At 33.4% G+C, this 25,498-nt stretch overlaps 2 protein-coding genes and 1 long non-coding RNA gene across 3 annotated transcripts; 1 reads left to right on the top strand and 2 right to left on the bottom strand.

Annotated features, from left to right (window-relative positions):
• Positions 1-7,279: 7,279 nt before the first annotated feature.
• Positions 7,280-11,189, bottom strand: LOC136270809 (uncharacterized). The gene is made up of 5 exons (XR_010708668.1): positions 11,124-11,189; positions 10,720-10,785; positions 10,218-10,314; positions 9,532-9,663; positions 7,280-7,454 (listed from the first exon to the last, which is right to left on the bottom strand). It is a non-coding gene; the product is annotated as an uncharacterized lncRNA (long non-coding RNA).
• A 905-nt stretch (positions 11,190-12,094) lies between these two features.
• On the top strand, positions 12,095-14,607 carry LOC136270566 (mitochondrial intermediate peptidase-like). Its single transcript, XM_066068516.1, has 6 exons — positions 12,095-12,325; positions 12,435-12,533; positions 12,860-12,994; positions 13,262-13,383; positions 13,732-13,805; positions 14,267-14,607. Exons 1-6 carry the CDS (start codon positions 12,299-12,301, stop codon positions 14,332-14,334), a joined length of 525 nt encoding a protein of 174 aa, XP_065924588.1. The 5' UTR covers positions 12,095-12,298; the 3' UTR covers positions 14,335-14,607.
• An 8,759-nt stretch (positions 14,608-23,366) lies between these two features.
• Positions 23,367-25,084, bottom strand: LOC117690256 (uncharacterized). Its single transcript, XM_066068518.1, has 4 exons — positions 24,966-25,084; positions 24,066-24,197; positions 23,873-23,937; positions 23,367-23,698 (listed from the first exon to the last, which is right to left on the bottom strand). The coding sequence occupies exons 2-4, from the start codon at positions 24,157-24,159 to the stop codon at positions 23,480-23,482; spliced, it is 378 nt and encodes a 125-aa protein (XP_065924590.1). The 5' UTR covers positions 24,160-24,197; positions 24,966-25,084; the 3' UTR covers positions 23,367-23,479.
• Positions 25,085-25,498: the final 414 nt, after the last annotated feature.

Genomic DNA, 25,498 nt, shown 5'->3' on the forward strand with positions numbered 1-25,498 from the left:
ATTTTGTTAGGAAATGCAAGTTCAGATAATGTATGAGTCAGAAGCTTCGTGGGAAGAACCCTCTGGAAAAGTCTACCACTGAGCTGTACGCAGAAATCAACAACCAGTACATGGGGGTACCCTACGTGGAAGGCACCGTAGGTGGAAACTACAGTACAGTAAAAACAGTTTAAGCAAGCATGCTTAAAACAAATTCACGCTTATAGGGAAGTCAGTTTTAGTTTTAACCCATAATTTTCTAATGTTCATGTACCATAAACCTACAGGGTGAAAAAAAATATTTTGTTTGTAATGAGTGAATAAATAATTTAAAAGCAAAATGAGAATTTGATATGCCAATATTGATACAAATTAACAAAAATATTTTGTTTGTAATGAGTGAATAAATAATTTAAAAGCAAAATGAGAATTTGATATGCCAATATTGATACAAATTAACAAACATATAAAAAATTTTGAAAGATATGATATTTTTTAACTTTCAGGCTCCCCACTTGCGTATTGGCCACTTGAATGGTTATGGAGCCCGCTATTACTCCTACCTGATGTCCCGGGCGGTGGCATCAGAAATCTGGCAGCAGTGCTTCAAGGAGGATCCCCTAGACAGGTGGGTGACCATACTCAGGTGTTCATAGTTAGCTGCAATAATTAGACTACCTGACTCACTGTGTTTCAGAAGCAATGTAAATGGTACTAGGTTAAACAGTTTTGCAGTATCTTCAAAATTTTCAATAAAAGATACAAATTTCAAATGGATGATACTGTTTCTGAAATATGAAATTGAAATATATATGTTGCATGTCTTTTAGTTGTCGATAGTAAAATATACCAGTACATATACATGAACACACACATACATGTATACATGTACATGTCTTTTGACAAACAAACAAAAAAGAATTATGTAACAATGAAGTGGATTTTTATAAAAATATATTCACAACTTATTTCACAGAGAAATGGGTGAGCGTTTCAGAAGGGAGGTCCTAGCTCATGGAGGAGAGAGATTCCCCCCGAAGATTTAATCAATGGTAAGCACATGTACGAGGATCAAAATTTCAATGTCTTTTCATATGAAAATCAAGATGTAACTTCAGCCAGTGCTGCCACAATTATATTAAATTTTACTACTTTGATATCTAAAAATGAAAAGACTAATATTCTATGTACTGAAAGTACACTGTCGGAAAGCCAAATTCAGTTCTAAATGGAGAAATATCAGGGCAAGCTATTGTGTTTGATATCTCTTCACAAAACAAATTATTTACAGGCATATATCTTTTGCTTTTAAATTTTACAGGAGATAGTCCGATTCTGATTAATACAAGTGCTGAAGCAATCCAATATTTGCCACTTCTATTAAAATTGTAAAATCTGATTGATATTAATAATTCTCATTGTTATACTTTCATGTTAAATACTGAAATCTGATTGGTTAAGACGCAGTTAATATTATTTACTATTACCCTCAGCGTTAGCAACGCACTTGGCAACGGGTAACATTAAAAAATGTTACATGCGCGAAAATTATGCGCGTACGGTTCGCTGTAGAATTCACGTTATTCCTATATAAAAGCAGTAAAATTTTCTTAAAAATTTTAAAAAAGACATTCAGTATAACAAAATAAATAGTGCCTGTTTGGGAGGATAACAGTTGAAATTGACACCCCTCGAAAACCTTTTTCAATCTTAATTTTGACATGTGTATTTATGTCAAAGGAGTGAATGAAATTGTAATCTCATTGTACAGTGAACAGTGTAAAAGGAGTTCGTTGATCAAGTACATGTATATCATATGCTAAAATTTGTTTTGCTGTTTCATAACATGCGTTAAAACTTAGCAATGTTCAATTTTCATGTTATCTATAAATACCTGTTATTCTTTTACCATTAATTTCATTAAAATGTGAAATTCTTAAAGTTGAAATAAAATATGGCCTGTAGTAAGTTAAGAAAAACATAAATGTCGGAGTTTATGTTTCATTTTGCAGGTATATTATCTTTGAAAAGTGTACCATCATAAAATATAAAAAAAAATGTTTTATGTTCAGATTGCACCTTCATTGGTCAATAATATACCTTCTCAAGTCTCGTTGTTTAATAATTTATGCTGTCTTTAATATCTTGAATGATGCTAAACATAGATGTTTTATAACATTTAGGAAACATGTGTTATGGAATCTCATCATTTTTATACGTAACTACTATAGGTTACAAAATCAAAATTTAAGAAGAATACATTGTGGACATAATAACAATGCATTCAGTTGATCTACCCCTTGCTCTCGGAATAAAGAAGAAGGTATTGTTAGAATAATATACATGTATGTATGGCCATATTGGCCTGAACCCCTGACCCAGGAGCCATGAATTTTATCATCTAGGAAAAGGGCGTCATAGACATCATAATCATGCATTTGCTTTTTAACCAGGTCTTTCGTAGAAAAGATCCAGCTACTAGTATTGAAATGATGAAAATGGCGGGCATGCGACTGCCAAAATAGTACCTAGTATAGTGTACGGATCTCCAACGGTTTACAAGAGGGAAGTTTTTGTTTTGCATTCAGTTGCATGTATGTAGAATTATATCAGAGTTGTGCATATTACTTGAGCTTTGATTTTTTTATACTTTTTCCGAAAAATACCAGCTGTTTGACGTATTCATTTTTTTATTTTGCATAATATTTTATATAGAGGACCCCTTTTCTCTGGATAGGTTGTTTATCAATTCAGGGTATTATTTGGATCTACTAGTATATAGTAAAGGAGACTAAAACATTTGAAAAACATGACCATATTGGCCCCACGCTAGGGCCTAAACCCCTTACCCTGGAACCATAAATTTCACAGTTTAGAAATATGAACATTATACCCATGCCTTAGGTTTTTCTCCCACATATGCGGAAGTAGCGAATTTGTTTTGAAAACCTGGCGTTTTTAGGATATTTGGTCACGCCCATGAGGCCCCTGACAGGGAAGGTTTATAAACTTCAAAATTTACCTACATCTTTCAATATAGAAGCTTTATACCAAAGATGGTTGCAGTTGACCCTGTACATGTAGTTAATAAAAGTTCAAATTGTAACGTTGTCACCTGAATTATGGAGGGTAATCGTGTTCAAAAATTCAGACATGTAAACTTATAAATATGAATTTGCAATCGTGTTGATGTGTGAGCCTGAGTATGAGTAGGTGTAATTCTGATCGTGTAACCTAAAAAACTCGGGCATACATGCGTGTAAGATATGACTCAGTTCCTTTGCATGATGCACATTTTGCAACTTAATTGTTTACATTAGTTAATTAAACCTTCAACTTTGCACACTTTCAATCCGTAGTTTCTGCATTTGTAACTCCAAGCTCGGCAATAGCACATCTGACATGATACAAATTGACAAATATAAGTCTACAAGTTTGTCGAATTTTGACATGACCTTATATGGCAACTGCCTCGCTGCGGGAAAAGGCATGCCGTAACCGCCGGAATGAACGAAAAATAAACATAATATTCAGCTAAACTGTTGCAATAAGCTTTTAATGAACGACACCTTTTCTATCGAAAACACCAGTATTATTTATTTTAAAAAAGAGGTAAGATTGAAACTGGACCAAACAGGAAGAGGTTCATGTAGAAAAAAAATCGTTGCCGATGTGATGAATGCGCTAATTTCCGTAATATAAATCTCGTGGTATTATAAACATGATAAAAGGAAATGCCTAATATCTTATTTCTATAAAAAAAAATTGACATGTAATTTAAACTGGAATATAAGTTAATGCGTACTCTTTTTATGAAAATGAGACGGATCAAGAAATTTCCTAAGGGGGTAAATATATTTTAAGCGGCATTGGGTTCGAAGACCGCCGTGAGGTCCCATGTAACTCAATTGCTTCTGAATTCTACGAATTTTGAGAGAGAATTTTAACCGGGTTTCCGATTATTGAAATAGTAAAAATGGCGGGCGGGCGAGTGGCTGTCAAAAAGGTACCCTTATTGTACCGATAACTCCTCGAACAGTTTTCAAGATAGGAAGTTGTTCTTTTGCAGATCAATTATACATATATCAGAGGTATGCAAATTGCAAATATGCAAATACACATTTTAATTTCACGACAGTTAACCTAATCTTTGGAAGTTTTATTCATTTATTTAAGGGGGTGTCGCTTCTTATGTCTCATATTAATCACAATCTCAAAACCAATTTCTTTAAATAGTTTGTTTTTCTTATCGATAACTTTGCAACTCAGCTGGCCGACCCCGTGTAAATTTTCGCGGGGTATGTGGCGCGGGGGGGGGGGGGGGGGTCTTGTCACAACTTTGTGGTAGCGATAAGGATGTATTTGGATATATTTTCTTAATTCAACCGAGGCCTATACTTTAACAATTTGTTGCATGTACTCTTGCTAATAACAGTGGCGTCGGAAGCAAATTGAAAGGGGGGCTAAAGTTATCATAAAAAATCTTGACAAGAATTCCCAAAATCATGAAAATCCTATATAATCCGGGGGGGGGGGGGGGAGGTATACTTATAACTCCAATCTTACCTCATAAGTCCCCCCCCCCCCCCCAAATTATGAACTTCCTAATCCGTGGTGGTGGTGGTGGGGGGGGTGTGTGCTAGTATACCTACTATAACTCTAATAGTATACCTACTATCACTATTAATATTTCATTCTCTTTAATGTCTTTTAAGGAACAATTTTGTTTGTTGCGAGGAAAAAGTGTGGGAGGGGGGGGGGGTGGCTGAATCCACCCTGTTGTCATGTTCCTAATGGTTAGGTCTAACTTGGCAAAAAAAGTGGGGGGGGGGGCTAAGCCCCCCGAGCCCCTCCCCCGGTTCCGACGCCAATGAATAATATATATATATATATATATATATATATATATATATATATATATATATATATATATATATATACACGTATATATCTTTATACACGTGTATTCATACAAAGTCATTAAATGTATTTATACAGTTCTTAAATGTAACTGAACTTTATTTATTTTACAACGATTGATAAACAAGTTCTACAACTTATATTAATATCTCTCGTTGGCACGGATGTTAGCGCGAGGGGGTCATTAGTATGGGAAGAAGCCGGATTACCCGGAGAGAACCCACGTGTCCAAGCGGGCGACCGCCATACCCTATCACATACTACCTCTGTCGACCACGGGGATCGAACTCGGGTCGCAGCGGTGAAAAGCAAGTGCATTGTCCACTACGCTACCTGGACACCTGCACACTTTACAGTTCTAAGAGGATATCTGAGGCAGATCGAATTCTTTACTCGCATCTTTTATACATTCTCTTGATAAAATGTACACCAATCTAATAATTTAATTTTCTGAAAAATGATACTTTCTATGAAACATTGTTATTCAGAGATGTTATGATTATAGGCATACCTAATATTTTTTTTATTTATTCCGTCCCTATTCCGGCGATTACGGCATGCCTTTACCTGCAGCTATCCTTTTTCTATCGGTGACGTCACTGTTTCCATATATGGTCATGTCAAAATTCGACAAACTTGTAGACTTTACATTTGTCAATTTGTAAGATGTCAGCCGTGATATTTCAGAAAACGGAAATACAAATGTAGAGATTACAGATGGAAAGTTTGTATTATAGTGGCAGGTTACATGTGAATAACAAACAACATTTTACAGCTGCAATTAGCATCTATAGGAAAAATTAGATTATAGGCATGCGGGGTCAACTCTAAAGTGTTTATCCCTGAGTTTTATAGGTTACACGATCAGAATTACACATATTCATACTCAGACTCACACACCAACACGATTACATATTTGGATTTACAAGTTTACATGTCTGAATTTTTGAACACGATTACCCTCCATAGTACATGTGTGTAAGTCGAGATTCGAATCGAATGGATTAAAGAATACGAAATAAGAGATGCACACTAGTATTTTAAACAATGTACGTGTAATAAAATGAATTTGTTAATCCAATGCCATGTATACATATTCAGTCAAATAAAAAAGGACGTACGTATTAAATACAATAAAAGTGGTTTTGCTTGTCTGAAAACCCAAGAAGTTGCGATTTTCAGGTCTCGGGATCTTGAAACAATTTCAGTCAGCCATGATAGAATTGTTAATCTTAAAATGACGATTAAATTTTTTGATAAACAACTTTATATCGAGGCACTTTTAATGGCATTTCAATTGTTTCGGTGTTTTCAGTCAAGATACATAAAGACAGTGTACAGTTTTTGACTTAAGTCTAAGATTGCTTCATGATCCTTGGGTCTTGTTCATGTAAAATACTTATTCTTTCTTCACCGATAATGACTGAAAGAACCCTTGACTCACTCGTGTATATGTTTAATATTTATAGCGCTCTCTTTGATACATTATATGCACAATGCCAAATATAATTTATGTTTGATAACAGCGAGAAGGAATTTATATTTCCGAAACACAATAAAGCAAGAAATATAAAAACATCAAAATATAGAGACTTGAGCAATCTAAAAGAACCTTACAACATGAACATTAATGAACATTAATGTACAACTATCTCTTCTTTTGAACAATCATTCATTCATTCATTCATTCAATTTATTCAGGTAAATATATCACAAAATGCCGTGCTAAGTCATATTAAATACATCAAATTAAAAAAAACCCAGACATTATCACAGCACTATATGCAAGTTCATTAGAATCAATTTGTTCAGTATTGTTATTATATAGATTACATGACATACAAATTATAATTTTTACCTAAAAAAGCCTTCTTAAAAAGCTTATTCTTAATGTGGTCCTTATATGACAGTTAGGTTAATAACAACAAAAGTGCACAACTTTACATTATGGAATTTAGGCAGGATACTGAAAAGGAATATAGCATAATGCTTTGAAAAATGACATGTTTCCTTAATTATTTGTATAACTTAAAAGTACTAACAATACATAAGATAAAAATGGATTTGGACAAGCAGTCATATAGTACATGTATCTCTTGCATTAGAAGACAAGAAAGATTTTACGGCTTTCTTAAATTTTTGTTTAAAATTAATTTCCTTGACCTCCAAAGACAATGCATTCCAGTCTTTGATGCCAAAGTTGCCAGACTAATAACATAATAGAAGGACAGTTTTTTCGCAAGATTTTAAAAAAGAAAAAATGCCATTTTTTTTAAAAAAATAAATACGAATACATATAACAGTTAAATACAGAGGTACATGTACATACATATCGTTTAAAATTAATATCAATAGAACACATTTGTATATAATAAGATCAGACTGTGGGCTTTGCAAGCTATGCTTCCCTCGTTTTTTATGGAGTGTTTGTAATAGAAAAGAACGCGCCCGTTTTCTGCATAAGCATGGATCCTCGCCAATATATCCTCTACTTTCGTCACATTCACAAGGCAACTTACAACCTTTCTCTGAGAAAGTCCTTTTCGGTCTTGCTTCTGTTAAAGACAAAATATAAATGAACGAATGAATTTAAATGAAAAGTAAATGAATGAATAAATAGATATAATATATATAAGAAATATTAATAGATAAATGAATAAATAAATAAATAGAATTATTTTCTTAATAAACAAATAATATAAATATATTGAAGAAGGAGAAAAACCATCAAGTTATTTTTGTAAACTGGAGTCCAGGAATTTTATTAGTAAGATTATACCAAAATTGGAGTTGGATTCAGGGGAGGTAATATATGACCAGACAAAAATCCTGACTGAAACTAAAAGCTTTTATACAAAATTATATGAAAACAAGTTAGATAATGTCAACTTTGGTTTAAATAATGAATTAATATATGCTGACATTCCTAAATTGTCCGAAACGGAATCAGATTCTTTAGAGAGTGAAATTACTTTTAGTGAGGCTTCAAAAACACTTTCTAGTATGAAAGCTAATAAATCACCTGGATCTGATGGTTTTTCTTCAGAATTTTTTAAGGTTTTTTGGAAATACATTGGTGTTTTTGTTGTTAGATCTATAAATTATGGATATAAAAATAATATATTATCAGTCACACAAAGACATGGTGTAATTACTTTGCTACCTAAAGGTGACAAAGCTAGACACTATATTAAGAACTGGCGTCCTATAACTTTATTAAATACTATGTACAAAATTGCATCTGGGTGTATTGCTGCTAGATTAAAAAAATATTTACATGAAATTATAAATCCAGATCAAACTGGATTTATGTCTAATAGATATATTGGGGAAAATACAAGGTTAATATATGACATAATGTAATATACTGAAGATGAAGAAATTCCCGGTCTTTTATTGCTTATCGACTTTGAAAAGGCTTTTGATACCTTATCTTGGAATTTTATACAACAAACTTCAGATTTTTTTTAACTTTGGTCCCACTATTAGACAGTGGGTTAAGATTTTTTATACAAACATAACATCTGCGGTTAATCAAGGTGGCAATCTCTCTGAAACTTTTAATATTCAGAGGGGGTGTAGACAAGGAGATCCATTATCCCCTTATATATTCCTGATTTGTGCAGAAATTTTGGCGATAAAACTTAGAAAAAATGAAAAAATTAAAGGTATAACAGTTGGTAATATAGAAAAAAAGATGACACCTCGATTATCCTGGATGGAAGTGAAGAAAGTTTATTAGAAACCATTTCTACATTACATAGATTCTCGGAGATGTCCGGCTTGTGTATAAATTATTCAAAAACTCATACTGTATGGATAGGTTCCAAAAAATATAGTAATGATATACTTATTCCTAATAGCAAGTTGAATTGGGGATCTACTAAATTCACCTTGCTTGGAATAAATTTTGATGTTGATTTGCTAAATATGCCTAGTATTAACTATGATCCAAAACTGGTTAAAATTAAGTCTATCCTTAAACAGTGGGAGAAAAGACATTTAACTCCCATTGGCAAGATTACAGTTATTAAGACATTAGTGCTGCCTTTGTTGAATCATATACTAATGTCTATCCCAAACCCATCTGTCTTTTATTGTAAAGAATTAGAAAAGCTAATTTTTTCATTTATATGGAATGGCTCAACTCACAGAATAAAGAGGGATGTTCTTGTTCAAAAATATGAAGAAGGTGGTCTTAAGATGATAAATATCAAAGCATTTATATCCTCCATGAAATTATTCTGGGTGAGACAGTTTATTGTTACAAACAGGGGGTTGAGTCAATTCATACTTAATTTTAATCAAAATAAATTTACATCATGTGGTATTGAATACATTAATATACTTTTGACTTCTGCAGCAGACAGCGGTTTTAATGGGATAAAAACGCTTTTTACCGAGTTTATTAGGAATATTTGAGTGTGAACGTGTTTTTTGACAACATTTGCAACATTGTGTGCGAGGATTTGCGTAACTTTTGTGAAGTAAGTTGTTTTTGACATTGTTTACAAATCGTGTCCTACTTTCGATTCTTCCCTTGTGTATTATTATATATATGTCATAGAGTGTAGAGCGGATACGATGCCCCTGTGCTTGAGGGGGAAATAAAAAACAAAAATGCCATCTTACCGGGCGGACATGAATATCTACGGCACTGGAATGGAAAGTGAGAGTCCGTGCGGTCAAACATGAACGACCCCGCGGGGCAGGGCTCACAGGTGTCGCCAGTGTTGTCAACTTCACATTCTTTCACGTAAAAATCTGAAATTGTTATAACAATCTAATCAATTTCTCCATATATGTATAAGAGAAGTGAGTGTTCAAATCTTTCATTTTCAATAGATGTTAACATTACAATCACTTAAAAAAGACCGAGGAATTTGGATTAACGTCTGCCACACAGCGGTCTGGCACATAGGTCTGTCTATATCATTGTCGCTGACTCATTAAAAATCATCATTGGGCGTACCTTCAACTTTCGATAAGTAAATAGACATTTCAGGTAAGACCATATTGCGTATTCAATGATTTTTTTTTAGCTTTATACCTGTGTATAATGTACGTTATTATGTACGTTTCACTTTCATCTTGTTTCATTGCGAAAGTCACACTTTACCTGTACACTTTTAAAACATCTGATACCGAAAGTCATCGGCATTTGTTGTTAAAATAGATCTTACATCAATATCGATTATAAAAATCTAATATTCTTAGCTTTGATCATTGAGGCAACATGAGTAGAACACGATTTGTAAAGGAATAAGTCGTTTAAATACTTAGAATTCGAAATAAGATTAATCTGAAAAAAAAATTACTTGGTTGACATTCGACATAGATACGATATCTGGTCTCCCCCGTCCAGAAGTTAGTCCTTTCGACATGTGAACAGGCGATGGCTACCTGTATAAAGATCTGAAGAAAGATAACAATTATAAACGTTTACTGATAACAAAAAAAATAAAAATAAAAAAATTCTGATATGAATAATTCGGGTCAAATTTCTTCTCTTGGGGTCGGTTTCCTTCTATATAATTGTGTTGTACTTAACTTCGAATAAGTAATTGATCAAAGAGATGATTTAATGGCATTCATGCGTGGGTCCAGAAAATTATTCGGGGGAGGGGCGAATGAGAGGTTGGTTCGAATGAGAGGTTGGTTCCGATGCCTATTAACGGCATTTTACAATGAAGATTGTACTAATTGAATTTTCCGGGGGGGGGGTCGTTATCTGCACATAAATATAAAATCAAATCAAACAGAAATATGTGAGTCATTCAGGACAGCGGTCCCTTGACAAAGAAGGTGTTGCATACTTACGGACACTGTGATTAGGTATGGAAGAAGAGACACAGTTCCTATAGTCATTTTCTGTTGTTTCATAACCTGAAAAATAATAACTAAATAATAAATAAATGAACAAATAAATGAAAACATAAATAAATAAATACATAAATAAATACATACATTCATAAATAAATGAATTATAAAAAATACAGTTTTTTCAAATGAATGCAAACTATTTTGATATGACTATGTAATAATGTTCAACTAGAGAGCGAAGCAATTTGTTTATTAAAACAATGTGCCACATTGCTGTTCAAAAGCAAAATATACAAATGAATGGCATTTATTACGACAACAATTTGGATCGTAGTTTTTTTTTAAAAATGAAACATAAAAAAATGTGAACTTGATTAACTCTCAGGATAGTGAATGTTTACCTTTTTATGCCTGATGCTTTACGAATAGGCTCTGCTAGACAAACCTTTTAGATGATCTGAGCTCTTGTATAATTACTAGCTCAAAAGAAACAAAGTGTTCCATTTATACACTTCAGCAGGGAAAAAACAAATTTACCCATGCTTGACCCTTCATTAGTCCTTATTTTTGGTTTTAGAAACCCCCTCCTTAATACCATTGTATCATTGGAATATCCCAATTCCCTGCATGATGTATTGCAACATTGATAAGGTTCTCTGAACACTGACACTAGTGGGCAATATATATGTACGTGTACGCCTACCCTGTTACGTATTTTTATCTTTCCGTACTTACACTTCGTTTGTACTTCAAAGTACGCTTGAGTGACTCAATTTCCAGGATATTATCGATAAAGTACTTAATAAACCTTTTATCTAATATAGATTAGGTTACAAGAAATGCTAGTAGCTTACATATTTTCAATGAATATTCTACGAATTTCTCATAATCGATTGAATGGTCGCCTTTATTTTTCACTGAATATTCATTCTAGTGCTACTTCCACTTTCCGCCACAGATTATCTTTCCCATTGAATTTTCGCAATCTCTCATTGATTTTTGTTTTCAAAGTTAAGTTCTTTTTTTACTCAATGAAATACATTGATGTTATCATTTATGTTCTAGATAACTATCAAGATAACCATCTTTATTAACAAAACTCTCGAAATGATGAATAAACTATTAAGATAAGCTATTATAGTGTATAAAGCGTTGTAGTTTTATAATAATCTTTTCACCTGTATTAGATAAAACTTCTTAATGATCTGTATTAAAAAAATGTTTATTATTTTTTTTAAAGTTGTTATTCATTCAAGTAACGATTACGAATTCAATCAATAAAAACAAATACCTTACACATGTTAACTTTACTTTACTTTACACAGGCACTGACATATTCAATCATAATTTTCAGTTTTATCTATTTATTGCTGATGATGTACACATAGTATATATATACTGGTAGATGGTATAAGATGACTGTGGGGAAAGAGTGCTTGAGTAGAGAAAGATGGCTATTAAATGGTAAAATTTTCCGTTGGGTCTATCCTAATCTTTGTTGCTGAAGTTTTTTGGGGGTATTTTATTAACAGGTACAAGGTGTCCAACTGATTTTGCTGAAGTTCCCTCGGAATTTATGGACATTTTTGCTACAGACCCAAGGGTTATATTAATCTGTGAATTATTGAACAAACACAATGCATCTGTATGGACTTCCTTTTTCCATCATTTTCATTTGTTTGTTTTTATTTATTTTTTTTTCATTTCTTTAGGTAATCAGTTTGTTTGCTAGACATTTTCGAACAGGAGAACTGTTACCCATGGAAGCCATTAAGAAGTATTGTAAAGCAAGCAATATGTTTTCAGCCACTGTAAGTACATGTATTAAAAATATTTCATCAGAAATAGGCTCCAAACAGATAGCTAGATAGCTAAGAGTTTTTTCTTCCTTTATGTTTTCCACCACTATCAGCTCATGCAGTATTTCAATGTGTTTTTTGTTTCCTAATAAAATCTACATGTTAATTTAAACATTTATAAAGGTATGTTGCATGTCAACTAATCTGTAGAAAAATAAACTGCCTGAAGCAAGGAGACAGAAATTGCAAGTCCAGATACTGTACTCCACCCATGCTGTTAGATGTGATATACAATCATATCTTGTACCAAGATCAATAAAGATTTTCCATTTTATTAGGAAATGCAAGTTCAGATAGTTTACTCCATGCTGAGTCAGAAGCTTCATGGGAAGAATCCTCTGGAAAAGTCTACCACTGAGCTGTACGCAGAAATCCACAACCAGTACATGGGGGTACCCTACGTGGAAGGCACAGTAAGTGGAAACTACAGTATAGTAAAACAGTTTAAGCAAGCATGCTTATAACAAATTCACGCTTACAGGGAAGTCAGTTTTAGTTTTGTTCCCATTTAAATCTTCTAATGTTCATGTACCATAAACCTATAGGGTTAAAAAAATATTTTGTTTGTAATGAGTGAATAAATAATTTAAAAGCAAAATGAGAATTTAATATGCCAATATTGATACAAATTAACAAACATATAAATGTTTTTGAAAGATATGATATTTTTTAACTTTCAGGCTCCTCACTTGCGTATTGGCCACTTGAATGGTTATGGGGCCCGCTATTACTCCTACCTGATGTCCCGGGCGGTGGCATCAGAAATCTGGCAGCAGTGCTTCAAGGAGGATCCCCTAGACAGGTGGGTGACCAAACTCAGGTGTTCATAGTTAGCTGCAATAATTAGACTACCTGACTCACTTTGTTTCAGAAGCAATGTAAATGGTATTGGGTTACACAGTTTTGTAGTATCTTCAATATTTTCTATAAAAGATACAAATTTCAAACAGTTGATACTGTTTCTGAAATATGAAATTGAAATATATATTTTGCATGCCTTCTAGCCGTAGCTATCAAAATATACCAGTACATATACATGAACAAACACATACATGTATACATGTACATGTCTTTTGACAAACAAACAAAAAAGAATTATGTAACAATGAAGTGGATTTTTATAAAAATATATTCACAACTTATTTTACAGAGAAATGGGTGAGCGTTTCAGAAGGGAGGTCCTAGCTCACGGAGGAGAGATTCCACCCAAAGATTTAATCAATGGTAAGTACATGTACAAGGATCAAAATCTCAATGTCTTTTCATATGAAAATCAAGACGTAATTTCAGCCAGTGCTGCCACAGTTATAGTAAATTTTACTATTATGATATCTAACAATGAAAAGACTAATATTCTTTGTATTGAATGTACACTGTCGGAAAGCCAAATTCAGTTTTAAATGGAGAAATATCAGGACATGGCAATGTGTTTGATATATCATCATACAAAATTGATTTACAGGCATACATCTTTTCCCTTTAAATTTTACTAGAGATAGTCCAATTCTGATTGATACAAGAACTTGAGCTATCCGATATTCTACACTTACATTAGAATTGCAAAATCTGATTGATATTTATTATGCTGCTAATAGTATACTCACAAAGACAAATTCGAAGACTATGATACATGTATCAAAGAAATGACTTTACATCATACATGGATGTTTACATTTCAATTGCAGCAATGCTTCAGAAACCATTGACTATTGATGACATGTTTGATGCTCTGGTGGAAAATATGAATTGCTGAACTACTAGTATAATACTGTGTCTGGTTAAGATTGAACAGAGTATAATCCTTACCAGTGATGCATTGTGCCACAATAAGAAGACTGTGATACATACCTTGTATATCATTGTCCAACAATCAAGATATCCCACAGCTGATATATATTTCTGGTGGAGAAGCAAGTGGGGAGAACATTCAAAGACAGTGTCAAAGGATGGAATCCATAAACACCCTACATGTACATGAATATTCATAAGTTTATCTTTAAAATGGGTTTAAAAATTTATGAATTATTTATTAACGAGGCCGAGTACAGAACGAGTACGCACGCTTTCGCGCAGCGTTTCATTTGTATTGTGACGTCATCTTTTTGCTTGGTTGACGCCATGGCGTGATAGTTTCAACTGCAGATATTCAGCGAAAATTGTTGAAAATATCTCGTTTGATGCGTAAAAATAATGTTATATTGTGGAATAAACATAAATATCTCGAAGTATAAGCTATATTTGGGCTCGGGTCGAAAACGTGAAGAGGGTTCAGCAAGCCCAGCCCTCTGTCACGTTTTCTTAACCCGCCTAAATATAGCTTAATTCATATATTTCAAGAGAGTAACCATGTATCTTATATTAATGACCCTAAATATGTGATGCTATACATTTTTTTATTACTTAAATATATCTGAATGTTTTAATAATACTAAGAAAATTACCTTTTCCGCCTTTGTCAAATAAAAAATAGCCATTATCTGACGAATCTGGGAAATTGGGCATACAAAAATCAACTTTGATAAGACCCCTGGAACAAACCAGGAGGTAAAAGGTTTTTTTTATTTGACAATTTGATGCCTTTTAGCAATAACTTTAACATGTAGAACAGAAAAAGAAATCCCTAGGGCAGAAGTTTTGAAAAAATGTAAAAAATATGCAAAATTGATACATTTCAAGCAAAATCCCATAGGGTCCTATGTTAAAGATGAACAAACTTTGAGATGACCCCCTAAACAAACGGTGTGGTAAATGTCTTATTTTTTAATCTTAAAATAATAATTATATCAGTAGAAATTCATGTGAAAAGTTTCATCCAAAAATCTAGGGCAGAACAAATTAGACCCGGCCTCGTTAAATTTATTTAGTTATTATTATGTTGCACAGTCTAACAAAAAAGACGGGTGCAAATAGAAGGTGTGATTTACATTGATATAATTTTTAATTAAAGGAGTTAACAAAGTTATTTGTTATACTTTCATGTTAAATACTGAAATCTGATTGTTTAAGACGCAGTTAATAATATTTACTATTACCCTCAGCGTTAGCAACGCACTTGGCAACGGGTAACATTAAAAGATATTACATGCGCGAAAATTATGCGCGTACGGTTCGCTGTAGAATTCACGTTATTCCTATATAAAAGCAGTAAAATTTTCTTAAAAATTTTAAAAAAGACATTCAGTATAACAAAATAAATAGTGCCTGTTTGGGAGGATAACAGTTGAAATTGACACCCCTCGAAAACCATTGTCAACCTCCGCTTCGCGTCGGTTGACAATGGTTTTCTCGGGGTGTCAATTTCAACTGTTACCCTCCCAAACAGGCACTATTTATATATGAATTGAATTGAATATTTTTATTAGGAAAGTTCTTTCAACATACAAGGTTCCAGCCTTATTTTACAGTCTTTTACTATGGGACACAGATACATTTGTGTTCAAATATGTCACTACCTTTGTTGAGTGGACACACATTTATAATTCCAATCTTATTTTGACGTGTATTTATATCAAAGGAGTGAATGAAATTGTAATCTCATTGTACAGTGAACAGTGTAAAAGGAGTTCTTTGATCAAGTACATGTATATCATATGCTAAAATTTGTTTTGCTGTTTCATAACATGCATTGAAACCTAGCCATGTTTAATTTTCATGTTATCAATAAATACCTGTTACTCTTTTACCGTTAATTTCATTAAAATATGAAATTTTTAAAGTTGAATTAAATATGGCCTGTAGTAAGCTAAGAAAAACATCAATGTCGGAATTCATGTTTCATTTTGCAGGTACATTATCTTTGAAAAGTGGACCATCATAAAATATAAAAAAAATGTTTTATGTTCAGATTGCTACCTTCATTGGTCAATAATATATTTTCTCAAGTCTCGTTGTTTAATAATTTATGCTGTCTTTAATTAATATTTAAATGATGCCAAACATAGATGTTTTATAAATTTAGGAAAGGAAGAGAGCAGAAAAAAATTAACATCAAATTAGAGTACCAAAAAAAAACTATATACACCTAATTAATGATTGTTGTTTTTTTTAAAATATAAGTTGATATTTTTAAATTAAAATTTGATAAACAATGCATTTACATGTAAAAACGTTTTTAAAAATAAGAACATTCACAGATTCATAAAGATTTCAATCTTGTCAGATTCTATATGAACCGTCCAGTAAGCGCCTACAAATGACTGATCGTAGAAAAGGGGCCGCTGACGTGTTATGGAATCTCATCATTTTTATACGTAACTACTATAGGTTACAAAATCAAAATTTAAAAAGAATACATTGTGGACATAATAACAATGCATTCAGTTGATCTACCCTTTGCTCTCGGAATAGAGAAGAAAGTATTGTTAGAATAATATACATGTACATGTATGACCATATTGGCCTGAACCCCTGACCCAGGAGCCATGAATTTTGCAATTTAGGAAAAGGGCTTCATAGACATCATAATCATGCATTTGGTTTTTAACCAGGTTTTCCAAAGAAAAGATCCGGATACTTGTATTGAAATGATGAAAATGGCAGAAAAATAGTAGAAGAGTCTAAAACATTTGTAAAACATGACCATATTGGCCCCACGCTAGGGCCTAAACCCCTTACCCTGGAGCCATAAATTTCACAGTTTAGAAACATGAACATTATACCCATGCATTAGGTTTTTCTCCCACACATGCAGAAGTTGCGAATTTTTTTTTTTTTTGAAAACCTGGCGTTTTTTGAATATTTGGTCACGCCCATGGGGCCCCTGACAGGGAAGGTTAACTTTATAAACTTAAAAATTTACCTACATCCTGCACTACAGAAGCTAAATACAAAAGATGGTTGTAGTTGGCCCTGTACATGTAGTTTAAAAAGTTCAAATTGTAACGTTGTTACCTGAATGACACGACGATGGATAGAGACCAATGGCAAAAGGTCACCTGATTGAGAATAAAACAACGTAAATATTGATTACTTTTTCTTTAATAAAAGAATTGCCATACTTTAATTTGGATTTTTCATTACATTGCAGTCTGAACAATTCAAAATCTAGTCTGAACTAGTCTTGTCTGAAATTATTTCATTTCATTTAACCAACAAAAGGAAGGACATAACTGTAGGAATATGAATCCCATGGTCAGCTCTTACTCTAAAAACCATATTTCTAATTGGAGTTTAGCGGTTTTTTATTCTTTACATACACGTTTATTTATACAGTTACATCAAAATTTAATCCAAACATTTTTTATTTCCTTAAATGTCAAACTTCCGTCTTCAAGACAGAGATGTATATAAAAAAAACACGATTAATTTCCTCAGATGTATTAATTTTTTCAACATGGAGTCTTTCCTCCCACAAATGTAAGTGCATTAAATTGGTATCTTAGTTTATAAAAAATTTAAGCAATATACTAGTACTTCTTCCAGTTGATGTTTTGTAGATATTGTGAATAATGTGAATGAAAAACAAAAAAGATAAGTTTCAAATATATACATTTCAATAACGACAGATGTGAGGGAATGCAACACATGTCCGAGTCTGTGTTTGTGGTACTGTGTCAGATAGTTGGAACCTCACAACAAGTGACCATGAGGAGGGAGATGAATGACATCTCGGAGATGATCGGTAGACGAATCAAACATCACGGTACATACACGATGATGGTGAGTGGAAGCTATAGAGAAGGATTTAGACTGAAGGGATCAGATTATGACTTTATGATTTGGCCAAACAACCTACGAGTGATAATGGACGTGTCTCAGTCTGAGTATTACAACACAGCCAATACAGCCTTGATTCTCTCTGAGAGTTCTGAGAGTCCACCAGGATTCATTTTACTTCAGTTACTGACACCATTTGCTCACACACCCGCCCTTTCAGCATGTGTCAGAATGAATAACAGACTCTATATATCTAGTTCTCTTTACAGAGAGTTAACTTTTTCCTTATTGGGTCCTGATTATACACTACATGGACCCTGCAGTAGTGGTAACCTAGACGGAATGGAATACGACTTAGCTTACTGTTTTGTTAGTGACTTTTGGCCTCCCTCTGTTTCCCTATGGACAGACAGATGTCACTCATGGCCTAATCCTCAAGTTGTTGATGACATTGTCAGAAATGGATGTCACTTTGTAGCAATAGGACACCCATTAGGACCTCATGAAAATGAAGAATGGAGAACTTCTTTTTCTCGTGCAGAATATAAACTTGTGTCGTCAATGAACCACTGTCAGTTTTTGACATATGGGTTGTTAAAACTTTTCTTAAAAGAAGTTCTAAACCAACAATCAGATGAAACCAGTAAACTGCTGTGCTCCTATCACATGAAGACAACAGTTTTCTGGACAATTCAACAAAACACATTACCTCACTGGAGTCCACAAAATCTCCTGGGTGGTTTCTGGCTCTGCTTTAAACTCCTCCTTAAATGGGTGTATGAGGGGATCTGTCCAAACTTTTTCATCCCACAAAACAACCTGTTTCTGACAAAGGTCCATGGCTCAGCACAAAACATATTGTTCCTACAGTTACATGAATTGTACAAGAAAGGTGTAGCCTGTCTGTTACAGAGTTCCTCTATCAGGTCCTCCATCATTGATATCCTGTACAATCCTAGAATTTTAATTTGCACAAATGAGAGTATGATGATGTCTAAATTTGATTATGATGTAGAACTGGTCTTGGAGTGCACAACTTGTTTAATTGGAATTGGGAATCAGTACCATTTTACCAAAGACATACACATGATAGAAAAGATTGTACAGTCACCCATGACACAATATCAAGTTCTGGTCTTACAGAAATTTACATCCTATGTCCTTCTCCAAACCTCTTTTCTATTACAAAATATGAACACTTTCACAGGTGTCAATAAACAACTGTATATTGCAGAGAAAATTTCCTGTCACTTGCTGAAATTAACAGCCAAGTTCGGATGTATTTCTGATAGGTTGTACATTGCCATGTATTATTACAAGACACTCAGATACAGCGAAGCTTTATCTGTTTTAGAGATGACAAAGGTCAAGTTAGCACAGCCATATCTGGTGTATAGGGGAGCTGTAGACAGAGAGAGGTATAATGAGTCTGTAGGAGGACAGTCCTGGTCTACAAAGATCAGACAGGCTGTAGCACAGAATATCACCCTTAATCCCAAAATCTGTTATATCAGTGAACTATTACCAGAACAACAATCTGCTCTAAAGAGCATCACACCTGTATTAACTATCCCAGTGTGTGTAATGTTACATTTCCTAAAGTTTTTGTGTTACAGACACATTGATACGACATCATCACAAGCAGCTTTAAATGAATTACAGGTCCTAATCCACCATGATCAGGGGATGTATGTAGATAATCTATTCAGAGACATCTCCTGGGAAATCCTGGGGATCTGTCAACAGATGACAGGGAACCTTCAGGCTGCTCTTTACTCGTATCAACAATCACTCGCACAGTATCCATTCCACGGGATACAAACTGCTACACAGAGGAGAATACATGATGTGGTCCAGTCAACACTACACCAGTAAATATTGACATTTTTCCGTGTCGTTTTCTGTGATAACACTACGAATCGATTTTGTAACGTATAGCCCAATACAGTTAATCAATCACGCAGTTCGGGTGCAAGAAGGGGTTTGGATAATTTTACAAACTAAGATAAAGTGCAAATGTGAATTACTTAATATTTGATTGAAAAATAGTTTAAATAATATAAATATAGGTAGTAAGGAATCATTTATGAGTATTATAAGGTGATCAAATAACGTTCGGGCATGATCGAATCTATCATAAAGCCCCTTTAGGCTTTCTTTGAATTTGATCACTCCGGCCTTATTTGATCATCTTAAAATACTCATTGATTCCTTATTTCTAAAATTAGTCAGTAATTTGGATGAAAGATCTGTTATAGAGTCAAAAATCCATCTACAAAACCAGTATATGTAGACTTAAGTGTAGATTTCCATGCAGTTAAAATTATGTGCAAAGTAACATCCCTAAATATATCTCTCTCATTAATCATATGTACATGATATACAGTATATATAAACATACATACATGTACGTTGAAGTGCAGTGCTTCAAATATGGTTTATTGATTGTATAGAACTGTATTCTTTTTTAAGAACTTTCTTTCTTTGTAATATATGGAATAAAAGCAGTGTGTTTTGTTAAATTTGGTTTGTAATTGTTGCCAATGAATTAGAATTAGCTGAAGAAAACGACGTGAAGTTCGACAATATAAATCAATTTAGTACCCATGAGATCCGTTTTTGTGTTTAATTGGTTTTGATGTTTCATTTCTGTGATTTTTCTAGACCAATATTTCTCAATCATAAATCCACGGGTTTATTAAAAAAAAACGGAGGAAAATCATTCCGTATATGAATAGCTGAATTCTGTCATATATCACAGTGCGTTGCTTTAGTGTGGCTCGACACATCAATGCAGTATTTGCTGGATTGATAAAGAATCAGTTTTGAAAATTTGTTGGGGTTTTTTTGGTAAGGGGGAGTCAAAAACCGGAAACATCGTTTCCAAGTCACTGAATGTTTGAATAAATGAAATTATTATACATATAGATATCTGTATCATTACATGTATGTAGCGTACATTAATCAACACTTCCTTTGTATGGATTATGCCAAGTTTTAACTCTTTTGAGAACCCATGCGAAAAATACCTGTTCTATGTAAACATTAACACTGTTTGTTAAACAGACTGCCATAATGCTCACAAATCATACAGAAAACCCGCTGGGCAAATGTAAAGCGGCCATGCTGAAACTCTAGCGCCAAAAATATCAGAGAGAAAAAATCTTTAAATAATCTTTGAACATCTTGGAAAAAAGTGGCTGATGGTAAATTATCGGTAAAGATCCTATAAATCCTAATTTACCAGCTTAGATTAAACAAAATTAAAAACGTTTCTAGCTTGTTCAATAACTTATACAGTAAATATCATTATATCAGAAATTCCTTTTAGTTCCGTTTTCTACGAAATCTTCATTTTCAAAATAAAATAAAAATATTGTTAAATTTAGCCGATAAGGCCTACGTAGTTTTCCTTTTCGAGTTTTAGCTGCATCCGGTTGATTCCCAGCCATCGCACGGATTTGGAACAAATACTCTTGCGGGAAATGGCATGCTCGATTTCGTGTTCACTAAATCATTTGAAAACAATCTTTGATTTACAAAATTTATGCACACACTGCGGAACTATATTTTGTCGTTACTTTACATTTGAATCCGCAACAAATAACCCAGGTCTACACGAGTGAGATCAGAAACCGATACATAAATAATTGATTTTATATAAACATTTTGGAGTCTGAAAAAAAATAACACGTATCCTTCTTAATTATTGACACATAGTTCAATGAATTTTTTAATCAATTTGCTTTGCTAATTCTTCTGAAATTTCTTTAAACCTGCTTGGTCCGATATTATATCAAATTATGCGTTTTAAACGATGATCACATGTGCTAAGTAAGTGTATATTAATAGACATTGCAGTAGTTCATACACTTTATATAAAAAGAATAGAATAATGAAACGCGCCATTTCAAAAACAGATCTTTTCTCGTAATTTCGAGATAATTAACTCGTAATAACGAGATCTTTTCTCGTAATAACGAGATCTTTTCTCGTAATTACGAGATCTTTTCTCGTAATTACGAGATAAATAACTCATAATAACGAGATCTTTTCTCGTAATTACGAGATCTTTTCTCGTTATTACGAGATAATTAACTCGTAATAACGAGATAATTAACTCGTAATTACGAGATCTTTTCTCGTAATTACGAGATCTTTTCTCGTAATAACGAGATAATTAACTCGTAATAACGAGATCTTTTCTCGTAATTACGAGATAAAAATATTTTTTTAAGTGGCCCTATTCGTCTTTCGTAGCTAATTAATAATGGAACTATATTTTTCAGAGCAACTGTGTAAAGAGTAACTTTAGTAATATATCTTGAAGTATGGTGACATACTTTTGATCCTTGCACACAAGTCATTTTTCTATCAAATATGTCGACATGTGAGATAAATAAAAACATGCTCAGGTGCAGAAAATGGAGGGGGGGGGGTCGTTGAATGAAATATATGTATGCATTTGGGGTTCTTTTCACATGCATAGGGGGCCACCTAGAGATGTTAAGAGCAAAGTATGTGAAAGGGCAGCCTATGAAACCTCCTGAATTTTTGACATGTTATAGAATAAAATGAAAAATTGGAATTAGCCTCAATATTGGTGTTCCCGTAAAGCATTATTCAAACTGAATAACTCAGGTGACCTAATAAATCTGAGTTGATAATCTCCTGCTCATAACTCAAAATTTTTATACATGCATGTACATATACTTAAAATAATATTTTTAAGTATATAAACCCATTGTCTTGTGCAGAAATAAGGACCAGCTCGCAAATGACAAAAAAGCAAGTAAATTAAAGATTTTGATACGACTTAAGCAAAGAGCAAAAAAAAAAAAATTAAAATGGACGTTTACTAGTACTTTATATTAAGATGCTGGTCAGAGTACTACATGTGGTAAGACATGTATTATTTAATTCAGTTTTAAAACTAAGACTTGATTGATGAATTTTTCGGCGTATACAATTATATCAACAATTTTAATTGGTGTACAGGTGTCAAAGCATTTGTTAGTATGTATTATTGTTACGGTATTAATACAACAACAACAAAAAAACAGAGAATTTAAGAAAGTTTATTGGTGACTAAAACGCCACAGCGATATCCAATAGTAAGTTGACTAAAACGCCACAACGATAATCCACAGTCAGCTGACTAAAACGCAACAACGATAGTCCATAGTAAGGCGACTAAAACGCCGCAAATATTCCATAGCCAGGTGACTAAAACGCCACATAATTTACTGAATGTCTTGGAACTTCAGCGTCAAGAAATCTCTCGGATCTCCTCGGCCAAACGTATTCTTCAGTGACATTGTGAGTCTCTCAAGAAATCTGGGTCTTCGAAAGCAAAACGGACTAAATCCAATCTTTGTCACGTGACTTTTGAGTTTTGTTCTGTCTTCTGACTTTGGTTCGCTTTTTTTCATTCTCTCTAAATTTCGCCGAAATCGTTTGATCTGCAAGATGGAGAAAAATCTAATTATTAAACATTTTTTTACAATGTTGTTAAAAACGATTAGGTAGGAATGAAGGAAAAAAAACATTGATGTTGACAAAACTTGTTTACAATGGAACATTTCGGTCTAGATCTTATTCAAAATTAGTGAAGTTTAACACAATGAAATAATTACGTTAAAAACTGTTTCACTGCTGTTATGAAGAATTCTTCCGTATTTCTCAGCTATGTGTGCCTTATCTGTAGGAGTGAAACAAACATGAATGAAACATTGAAAACAAACTACGTATATCTAATAAAGATTTTGTTAATTATAGCAATCAATATAATGAATGCCAAATAAGAACTATATACATAATATTGCATACCGCTGTTGACCAGGGACAGGAGGTGCTGCCCCCACATTCTCTGGAGTGTGGTCAAGTCGGTCTCAGTTATCGTGTTTTTCTTCAACGCCTCCATGAACAGATAGCCATAAAGAACGTACTTCTTCTGTTGGTCTAAAATTAAATCAAAGTACTGAAGTACTGAAAGCCGGGCTCTTTTGGTGTGTCTTTATGCATATTGTGTAGTAACGACTGAAAATATCTCTCTCTCTCTCTCTCTCTCTCTCTCTCTCTCTCTCTCTCTCTCTCTCTCTCTCTCTCTCTCTCTCTCTCTCTCTCTCTCTCTCTCTCTCTCTCTCTAGAGCGACCAAATTTTGTAAGCGGCTATAAACAAAAAATAAGTCTGTCAAGTAGAAGTTAAAAAGTTCAACAGTTGCTGCCATGAATATTGCAACAAGCATTATATATTCAATCCCCGTTTCTTCATCGTGCACCAAGTAGTTCATGGAAATTCATGCGCATTGTATGTGTCCAAAATGCATAGTAATGTTATAAAAACACGTTATTAATAAGAAAACTAAAAAAGAGAGACAATTCATTCGAAATTTGAAAAAAGAAACAAAATGCCAACACGTTTGACAAAACGTGGCTCTTTGGGTAACTATTTGGTATAGCTGAAGCTTTACCTTGACGCTGTTTGGTTTTTTGTTTATTTGTGCTATTTATAGTAACATTGGCTATTGGCCTGCCTATAGCCAGGACTCTGCTTTCAGCAGAGCCCGGCTAAAAATATAAATAAACAATTAATTGAAATAACTATGGATCATCATTTAAAAAAAAGTAAACGAAATTTATGTATTCATGCTTTGTACATTTACATATTTTGTAAGTAATCAAGATAGTTGGAATAAATTGTAAGTTTCATTTAGTATATTTACATACCAGCAACATCTTTGTCCTTAGAGTAAGAGAATCTAACAGTTTTCTCTGAAATTCTCTTCTCCGAACAGAAACATCAATAGCTGCAGAATTTGTGTTCTCTGTAAAACATTACAGTTCAAAACTGAAGTCCACAAACCAGAAATTTAGATTTTGTGACCAGACATGTACATGTATATAATCGATAAAGATATTAAAATATGCCATAACAAAAATAAACAGGGTAAAAAAAAGCAAAACACACCACCGGAGTCATTGACCGTGTGTTTGTAGTGGACAAGTATTCCGTCAGAAGTGACCGCAATCGAGTTTCGAATCCAACTTTCTCCATATTGACAAATCAATCTAACTTTGCAAGCAATTTTCCAACAAGAGCGTGTGTTTTGGTATAGCATTGAATCATGATTTTTTGAAGTATACACTCTCATAACTGCAGCGGTGTGTACATACAAATTGAGTAACGCGCGTTAGCGCGTTATGAAAATTTGTATGCACACACCGCTGCAGTTATGAGAGTGTATACTTCAAAAAATCAT

The sequence above is a fragment of the Magallana gigas genome, chromosome 8 (genome assembly GCF_963853765.1).
Source record: "Magallana gigas chromosome 8, xbMagGiga1.1, whole genome shotgun sequence".
NCBI lineage: Eukaryota > Metazoa > Mollusca > Bivalvia > Ostreida > Ostreidae > Magallana > Magallana gigas.